Source organism: Merops nubicus, unplaced genomic scaffold (genome assembly GCF_000691845.1).
Source record: "Merops nubicus isolate BGI_N331 unplaced genomic scaffold, ASM69184v1 scaffold51097, whole genome shotgun sequence".
NCBI classification, from domain to species: domain Eukaryota; kingdom Metazoa; phylum Chordata; class Aves; order Coraciiformes; family Meropidae; genus Merops; species Merops nubicus.
Window position 1 is genome coordinate 1 of NW_008620617.1, and position 9960 is coordinate 9960.

Below are 9960 nucleotides of genomic sequence, written 5' to 3' on the forward strand. Positions count from 1 at the left end.
CCTCTCTGCACAGATGCACCTTCTGTTCCTTCAGCGTGCCCAGCCACACGTCTTCTCAGCTCAAGGATGAAGCAGTGCAAGCTGCTTGGCTCCTCTGGATTGCTGGAGGCCATGCAGGGCCCAGGGCTCCCTGTCCCTGCGGTGTCTGGCACATCTGTTCATGCCTTCTTGGTTTAACATTTTGTTGGACACCTTAATGAACTACTTGACAAGAAGTCCTGCAGTGAGATTGCCATCTGCCCTTTCTTCTGAAAAGTCAGGAAAAATATTTCCATAATTGTTGGACTTAATATAAGCCTTGTAGGAACATAAAAGGTTACTGGCAAAAAAGTGATAGACTAGAGCATGTTTATAGCAAAGTTGTCAGGATGTGGACCAGAATTGTCCTGTACAAACCTGGTAACAGCTCTGGAGTCAGTTTTCTGCTGTGTCTTCGGGAATAGTCAGCTTAGAAGTTTTAGTGTTTGTGTTTTGAAATTTCTCCAAGGTCACAATTAATCTTGCAAATGTTACAAGTTCAGCAATGACCTGGGGTTGTCTGGCCAGCCAGTATGGCCACAGTGTATTAGAAATGCCAGCTGGCCCTTCTGAGCCTGTACTGGCCTGTTGGGAGCCAGCTGAGATGTTGTCAGATCCGTGCCGAGCCGGGCTGTGGGGCTCAGGAGCTCACCAGGGTGGCCAGCACTGCGGCTCCGACTGTGGGGCATCCAGAAGCCTTTTACTTAGAGGAACGTCTCCTGTCCCGAGCATGGATGTGGTTTGTTCTGTGAGAGAAGGGGAAGAAGTCGTTGAGGCAGTGAGGAAATGCATCCTGGTGGCTGGGTGGCCTCCCCAGAGCAGTGCTGACCTCCTCGCACAGGGAAGTGGAGCAAGGGCTCCCAAGTATTTTTTTTATACAAGTAGCGGGGGGCCAAATTTAAATTCAATTTTTAACTGAAGAGTAGTAAACTGCATTTTTCATTCAAGTTACAACACTATCACATTTTCTTCTCTTTTCCATTTCTTCCTCCTGTTATTCTTAGAGATACTTTGCTTTTTTTTGTTTGTGATATCTTTCCAGTTTGATATTTTTCATATTTTCCAAGTTTCCAAACTGACTGTGTGGCTGTTGCCAGGTCTGTGTGTATGATGAGGGCTCCCAATGTAGGTAAACCAAAATTTTAATTTAAAAATCAAAATAATTTGTGCTGTTTTTCTTACAGAGAAGTCTGTCAGAAAAGGTGAGTAGAGACTATTCTGAAGCAAAAGCAATACAACAGCCAATTCCAGCCGAGTCCTGGAACACAGTTTATACACTGCTTAACTTGGAAGGCCGAGATGGGGCTTCTCTGTTTTTGTTGTTTTTATTTTTAAACTGTGTGAAATTGTGAGGTGAGCCCTGTCCCGCTGTGCTCTGAGGAAGGTAGATGCTTCTGAGGGAGAGCCAGGCTCCAGGCAGCTCCACATTGTCAGTGGAGGATGGGCCAAGAAGGCCGAGTTGGTTATTGCTCACCTGTATGGATTTGTGCCAGCCCAGAACAGCTTGGCTCTTCCTTTAGGCTGTTGGGAACTCACATGAAGAGTCTGTGAGCTTTGTAGAGGACATAAAAATACATCAGATCGAAGTAGCTCCTCATTGCTGTAGCTGTGTTTCCTAAGAAAGGGCTCCAGCTAGGGCTGCCCCTGCTTCGTTCCCAGCGGTCTGCCTCCTAACCAGGTCCATAGACACTTAAGAGCTCTGTGGGGCAAAACCCCAACCAGCCTTGAAAATCATGGCTGTGGCTTATCTCCTTCTCCTCCTCTTCCTGATTTATGCATGACCTGCTTTTCCCATCTCAGTGTCCCAACTCTGCAGTGTTGGCTGTATAAATGGATAAAAGCTTCTGGACTGACCTGTAACTCTCTGCTTTTGTGGGAGTAAAAGCCCAGCCCGGGCAGCACAGTCCAGGGGTGGCTTGTGGTAGAATCATAGAATCATAGGGGCTGGAAGGGACCTCGAAAGATCATCTAGTCCAACCCCCCTGCCAGAGCAGGGTCACCTAGCAGCTCCCTATTTGATGCTGCAGAACTTGTTTGTGTTCTGCAATTTCAGCAGCTCTCTTCTGTAACAGACCTGAGGAGCAGCCGTACATGCTTTACAGCCAAAACTCTCTCAGCCAGCAGCAGCGAGGAATAAGTCCTTAGTCTCTTGTTCAGAGAGAAGCCAGGTCTCTGCTCTCAGGGCTCTGGGGCAGGTTTGGAACCTGACTGGTGTGCTGCACCCAGACCAGTAACTTCTGAGCAGCCCTGCCCTTGTACTTTGATAACGAGCCGTGTACTTTGCTACAGAGGATGGCAGAGCTGCAGCACTCGGGACATTACCACCGAGTGTGTGGTTGTCAGCTGGGCTGGCTGTGGGACTGTGGCAGAGACAGCAAGAAGCTTGTTAATGAGGCTAATCACGTGGTAGGTGATCCAAGCAGGACCCAAGAGCAGGGGCTGGCCACAGGCACAGCAGCAGCACTGCCCCCAAGAGCAGTCTGTCACTCGATGCTGCTCCCCGCTCTGCAGATCCACAAGGGATTTGGTCCATCTAATTTGTAGGTCCTTCAGGTGTGTGCTCTGTCAGCTGAGGTGTCCATCACTGTTCTCCCCTTAGCTCTGTGTGTGTACAGGGGCAATTTCTCTCTGCTCTGGTTGAGAGAGGCTGCAGTCATTCAGAGCTGGTAAATGAAGGAGACAGGATGTTGAAGACAAGCAGTCTGAAAGTGCCGACGGTACGGTAAAGCAGCTCTGAGAGAAGCAGCTAGGTGGAGAGAGGGGAAACAGAGCAGCAGGCGTGGCCTTGGTGTGACTGACTGGCTGCTCTGGGTCACTGGGGATTCAGCTGGCCCTCAGCACATGAGGTCAGTGAGGACGAGCACTGAACAGGAACCTGGCATTACCTGGCATGCCTGAGGGCCTCCCTTCCCGGTAGTGAGCAACCCTACAGCACCTGTTGCAGCCGAGTGGCTGCAAGAAGTGTAAAATATCACTTCCTCCTGCACAATCACAGAAATGAGCCTTCAGATCCAAGTGCTGATAGAGGCTGAAATCAAGCTAGAACCATGTCTCTCACTCTTGGCAACGTTCAGTCGTCAGAGCAGTTTTTCCAGTAGGAGCCCTGTTGAACGCACTGCTTGGCTGTGGTTCTGCTCAGCCCTAGGTGTGGGAGCACAGCAAGGAATTCAAGACTTGAAGACTTTGCCCCAACATGGAGTTGCCCTCTAGCGACCTGCAAAGGGAGTACTTGTAGTGCTGGGACCTCCCGGGGCACCTCGGAGCAGTGTGACTGGTGCCTGCAGGCCCTGCTGATTTGTGCTCCTGTCTCTTGTGAGTGGAAGAAAATATTTCAAATGAATTCACATTTGCATTTAAAAAAAAAAAAAGTGGGGACTGAAGATCCTTTAAAATCAGGTTTTATTTGTCTCCTCCACTCTCTTATGTGTAATAGAGTCCTGCTGTGTTTCTCTCCACATGCTGCTGAACGAATAGCACCACAGAAACATAACCAGTTACCTCTAGTGTACTCCTCGCTTGGACAAAGGGGACCACACAGGCTGTAGTCTTAATCCTCTCCCTTTCATGAGAGAAAAAAAATTTCTTTTGCCTATTGAATCTTCTAAAAGTTAATTTCCTGCCAAAGATAATGACTGAGGCTATGTGCTACTGCTAAAGCTTCCTGGTAAGGTTTTCTGTGCCATCTGTTTGTTTCCTCCTTGTTGGCCAAAACACGTAGTGATTAAAGGCTGTTATTACCACTTCATGGGCCTTCTTTCCTGCTGGGTAACTGCTGGTATAGTAAAAGCAGCTTTAGGCGCAGAGAGTGGTTGGTTTGGCTTTTTTTTATTTGGTGGGTGGGTTTTTTTGTTTCGTTGGTTTTTTTTTTAAATCAGTTTCAGGCACTGCAGCTTTTCTGTCCTTTGCTTTTATATCTACAGCCCGAAGTGGCTGGGTGAGCAGGCTGCTGGGCTCTGTGGGGCAAGAGCGAGGGGTTTTCCTGACCTTTGTTTTTACATCTACACCAACAGCAGCCACAAGCTGCAGCAAGAGCCCTCTGCACGCAGGTCCTACCTGTGTCCTCCTGTCTGGCTCCTTTCCTGCTGCAAGTGGGTCAAAGTGCACTGCTGCCAGGGCTACCTCAGCACGGCCTGGGCCCGGGCAGGAGCTCACACGGCATCACGTCCCACACCTGGAATTCCCCAGGGGCTGGGCAGGACAGACAATGAACACAGGGGTGCCATGTCTCTCTCAGTGCCTCTGATTTTGGCACTGGTTACCCAGTACCATGTCGTGGCAAATCTTTGCAGAACAGGCAGTAGCTGGAAAAGGCACAAGGAGAGCTGCTGACTTCACTGAACAGCAAAGTCGGTTTGCAGCTACCAAACCAGACCAAGGTTTAGGAAAAGCCCTGCACTGCCCCCCAAGGAGAGGCTGGCTCCTCACAGGCACCACTCACAACCTGAGGTATGGCTGGCCACGCACCAGACTTTGTCCAAAGAAGAGTCAGCACATTTCTAACAAGAGGGTCAGTGAATCATTGGTGAGGAAAAATAGCCATCGCTACCCTCCTTCAAGAGGGCCAAGAGTCAATGACTGCTAAGAGGCACGTTGAGGCGGGGCTTGCCCTCAGCTGCGGTAAGCCTTCAGCAGCTGCCCTGCTATCACCAGCCTCTGGATCTCACTGGTCCCCTCGTAGATCTCGGTGATCCGCGCGTCGCGGTAGTGCCGCTCCGCGGGCATCTCCGTCACGTAGCCCATCCCACCCAGGATCTGCATGGCCTGCAACAAGGGGACCAGTGTCAAGGGATTCGTTTTGTACAGAACACAGCCACCTTAAGAGGAGCTAAGCCCCCTGCAAGCATAACTTGGGGGGAGGAGTGGCACAGGGGGATGCCTGCAGCCTCTCTGCAATCAGAGGAATCAGGACTTGAACTGGGCAAGAGCAATACTGGTGTCCCAGACAATTGCTTCAGAGGTATTTGTTAGTGATCCATGTTCAGCTAAGACACAAAAAAGGGCAGGAGGAAAAATAAAAAAATAAATGCAGCCACCAGAAGCCCTGCTCTCTTTGTTCAAATCTCCTTTTAGTCCTGCCTGGTGCACCCATGCACCCGCCCACATTGCTGATTCTGCTCAAAACTGTTTTTTGAGTTTCTGAGGGCCCTAGACAGCAGCAGGCACAAGAAGACTTTGAAAATACAGCTGCCATATACCAGCATAAACCCCTTCCCACCCCTGATCCCCCCACCCCAGGGAGATGGCTGTGCTAACCAGCTTCAGCCAGAGGGGCTGGTTTGTTCGAAAAAAAATAATCTAGTAAATTCCATCCCCCCTTCCCAAGTCCTTGTGTGGCAACACCAGCTCCCTGCCTGCTGTATATCAGAGATGTCTGTTAAGCAGTTACCTGATGAGAGATGGCTGTTGCAGCTTCTGATGCAGCCAGTTTGGCCATCGCCGCTTCCTTTGGGAAGGAAAACATCACTGAGGGTGCAGTTGTCACAAAAAGGAAGACCTCACTTGCATGAGGAGCTGGAAGGCTCACAGACCAGCCGTGCAAAAAAAGCCGTGCAGAGACAGGTCTGATGGTCGGTGACAGCAGCCACCCCACTCCCCTTAGCTAAGCCCAGGGCTCTAGGCTGCTGGTAAGACACCGAAGTCCAGTATCTGCTGGGGTTACACCCCGACAGCGCTGGCGGGGCAAGCGCTGACCAGCAGTGCCGAGCAGGGGGAGGCTTTCCTGCCTGGAGCCTGTGCCCCATGCTGCCACCGCCAGAAGGCAGGGAGGGGGATACCTTTGTGAAGGGCTTCCCGTTGTCCTTCAGCATGGCGGCTCTCCAGGTCAGCAGGCGCGCGCCCTCCAAGGCCACGGCCATGTCTGCCAGCTTGAACTGCAACGACAGCGCACCGTCTGCCCGGCGCCAGGCCCCACCAGCACCGGCAGGCACCGCCCCGGCCCTCCAGCTGATACCTGCACCGCCTGCAGCTTCGTGATGGGCGCCCCAAAGGCCAGCCTCTTCTCAGCATAGTCCACAGCGCAGTCCAGAGCCGCCTGCGCGATGCCGAGCGCCTGGGAGGCGACGCCGATCCGCCCCCCGTCCAGCGTTTGCTGCACAAGGCACAAGCACTCGTGGTAAGTCAAGGCACTTGTGACCAGCAATAGCACACACAGCTCTGAGCTCGCTGGAGAGCTGCTGGAGCCTTTGCATCCTCTGGTCAGAGACCCTGCGTCGGAATATTCAGAGTTACGCAAGAACAGGGAGCTACAGAACGTACTGAGCACTGCCGAGAGCAGCCAGGGGTACAAGAGGGAAAGGAAATGAAGATGTATTGCTTCTTATTAGCTGGGGGAAAAAAAGAAGGGGTTGCATATTAGGGGAACAGCACAAGGACCATCTGCTCTGGAGGGAGCTGAAAAGAACCCTTCAGCTAGACACCTGGTCACTGTGCAGCTGATCTTACTGTAGCTGGGAAAAAAAAACAAAAACACAACCACCACCACCACCACCACCAAAAAACCCACAATGGACATCTGGTCCATTTTTCTCTTTGTTCTCATTAGTACACACACTGAAGCATCTTTCAAACTGATTAGTGAATTGAGTCAATAGTCTGACTTACCTCCAACACCTGCCCACTAGGATCTTAACAGCCTCACTATGCACTGAAAGAATTCACAGCACAGTAAGAAAGACCTCCAACCTCTCTGTCCTGGGCTGACTATCTTAAAGTGGTTAGTGACTGGCAGGTTCTTTCAGTTTTGGACATAATGGAAGAGGCTGTTCTCCAGGGAGCTCCCCTTTTTCAGAAAGTCAGAACAAGCAGTTGGGAGTTGTTTTGCCCCTACAGTGAGTGCAGCAAACTCTTCCAAGGTGGGGGGAGGGGAGGTGTCCCTGCAGGGAACACGCTGTTCCGCAGCTGCCTCGCTCCTTAGGAGTCATACACGTGCTGTAACTCAGATTTCAGCCACCTTTAGACACTACCCAGAGGCTGGCCTGGGCTTCCAGGGAAGCTTTCCTCTCCCACAGTACTCAGGGAAAATGCTGTGTTTCCCCTTTATCTATGGGAGTACAAACTGGGGAGGCTTGGGAAAGGAATTAAAATACAACACCCCTGCTGACACACCACCTCAACAGCATCAGCATTCCTTCACCTAAGACCCCCTTTATGTCCGGCCTACAACAAAAGTGCTGTCAAGGCTCTGTGGTGAATTAATGATTCCTCAGACACCATGAATGATTTCTGCCATGCTGGCAAGAGGGGTCGCCTGCTTAATATGACACAGAACTGCTTACGCTAGCAGTTCTCACCAAAGCCACTGCAAGTCTGAATGGTTTTGAAATCAGCAAGCTTGGGAACTACAGCTTTACACAAGCCCAGCTGTCCCGATCCTCCTCTTACCATGGCGATTTTGAAGCCCATTCCCAGCTGCCCCAGCAGATTTGCCTTGGGTATCCGACAGTCCTCAAATATCAGGTTGGCAGTGGAAGAGGCTCGGATTCCCAGCTTGTCTTCCTTCTTCCCCAGCGACAGCCCAGCAGTTGGCATGGGAACCAGGAACGCACTAATGCCCTGCAACAAGACCCAAACTCTTAGTAGTGCAGACTTCCCACTTACCTGGCTATCAACAGACTTTCTTCAAACATTCTTCATAGAAACTATCTATCTAAGGAACCAGGAGAAGGGAGGGGAGAGCTGAGACAGAACAATGCCAGCGCTCACCAGCCCCTCCTCTGCTCTAAATCCCAAGTCCCTAGAGCCTCTTCAGCTGCACAACTCCTTGACTCCCATCCCTTTTCCCTGCCTCACCCACTGCAAGCACCTTGTGCTTCAGGGCTTTCTCCGTAGTAGCAAACACCACAGCGGCCGAGGCGTCCCAGGCGTTGGTGATCCAGGCCTTGGTGCCGTTCAGCACCCACTCCTCCCCATCCAGGCGTGCCACCGTGGATGCCGCACCCGCGTCGCTGCCGTTTCCTGAGCAGGGCACCAGCAAACAAAACTCAGGCCACCACGGCAGCCTGGGATGCAAAGCCACCCCTGCCAGCACCCCCGTCAGCTCGCTGCAGCAGTGCCTCCACCATCCCTCCCACAGGACCCAAACGGGAAGGGGAAAGGCCCACGCATCCAAGATGGGTCCATCTCCAGAGGAGATGAAAATTTTCAGCACAGCCCATGGAAATGTCAGTTGATACCTTGGGCTCCGAGACTTCATTTACACAGAACTGCTATAAACCACCTTTCGACAAACTGTTACAATTTCACAGACCTAAAGTCCATCCTAAACCTGAGGAAAGAAGTCTACTACCCTATGCTCTTTGCAGCAGAAAGGGCAACAGTCACATCACCTGGTTCACTAAGGGCAAAACATCCAATCTTCTCTCCACTAGTGAAGGGCGCAATCCATTTGTGCTTCTGTTCTTCAGAGCCAAATTTGAGTATTGGCCCTAAATACAGAGACTTTAGGAATGGAGAGCGGAATTAGTGCCTCACGAGGGTATAAGCAATGCAGTAACTCCCTAACGTCCAACAGAGCAGGACCCACCCCAAGCCCAGATCCCATTTCTCCCACACCCCCCCCCAAGGCCCGCCAGCCCTCGCCCCCAGGGCAGACTCACGTTGTTGACGCTGAGGATGATGCCGGTGGACGCGCAGCCCCGGCTGATCTCCTCCACCGCAATGGAATAGGCCAGGTAGTCGAGACCTGCTCCCTTGTACTTCTCTGGCACGTCCATAGCCAGCAGCCCCAAGCCACCCATCTTCTTCACCTGCACGTAGGAAACTGAGAAGTAGGGTCCTCTGCACCACCAGTGTCCCAACAAATACACCCAGACACATGGAGATACAGACAGGTCAGAGCAGGGCTGGAGGTGGAGGAGAGATGTGCACCACTCCTGGTGAAATGAGAACCTGACTGTACAAACTGGCAAGTGTCCCCAGGTCCCAATGACTTCAACAGGAGCTGTACACAGTCGCTGCTGCCTAAGATGAGGCTCTTGCTTATCTACTGAGCTCTCTTCAGTACTGGGAAGAAGGGAGCCTTCTGACAGTGAAATAGGGAGATACAAGGCCACCAGCATTTCCTCAGCCCCCCATCAACACTTTTCCTCTCACATCTCCTGTCAGCTGGAAGCTCTCAATAGGAAACCTAGCTGGTAAAAATCATTAGAACTTTACCTTTGAGTCTGCTAAGCTTCAGCCTAGGACTCCACAAGGAAAGAATTTTACACAATAAATGCCCCATGAACCTGTTTGCAAGAAGGTGATTTTTGATTCCCATTAAAGCCAGGCCTTGCTTCCCAGAGAATCTAGTTGTTGGTTACATGCCAATTATTCCACCCCAAGTTCTTCATCTGGACCCCTGGCTTCTTAACTGTCACCTCTTCAGAGCACTGACTGTCTCACTCTAGGTCTCTCGGGTAAGAACAGTGAAGAGGAAAGTATTTTCTTTGTTACTGTATGACTTTCCTGGCTATCTTCCTTATTCCTCAACAGAGGCATGTGACAAAACATGCATGCCTCTGTCTGCTTGCTGGAAGCCTTTACAGTACCTGTTTCTCTGGAGCTTGGTATTTCCTTGCAATGAAATAGATGAGTTACTCTGCTCAGCGGGGCCCAGGGGGTACTGCTGTGTCTGTACAGCCTTCCACAAGAGCAATCACAAGTTTGACTGGAATCTCACTTTCCTCACAGCCCCAGAGGATGACCAACATACATCTCTTATGCCCTGACCTCTTCACCATCTGAAGTGCACTCAGCTCATCTATGCTTCCTCACCACGAACCATTTTTACAATTATGGGCACTCTGTATTTTATTGAATTTACAAGTCAACTGTATGATAGCCTACAGGACAGTCAGTAAGAAAACTGCAAATCCAGTGGTACTACAGTCAGATACAGAGAAGTGCAAGCAAAGGTAGGTGAGGAGCTCAAAACGTCCTGTGGACATTTACCACCGCCACACT

General features: G+C 51.1%; 1 protein-coding gene across 1 annotated transcript; it reads right to left on the bottom strand.

The window, feature by feature from the left end:
* Positions 1-4626: 4626 nt before the first annotated feature.
* ACADS (acyl-CoA dehydrogenase, C-2 to C-3 short chain) lies at positions 4627-8793 on the bottom strand (the record flags this gene model as incomplete). The annotated part of the gene is made up of 8 exons (XM_008944155.1): positions 4627-4779; positions 5405-5461; positions 5793-5888; positions 5969-6106; positions 7399-7569; positions 7820-7971; positions 8343-8454; positions 8613-8793. Coding segments are annotated over 8 exons (1060 nt in total), but the record flags the coding sequence as incomplete, so codon positions are not given.
* Between the last annotated feature and the right edge of the window lie 1167 nt (positions 8794-9960).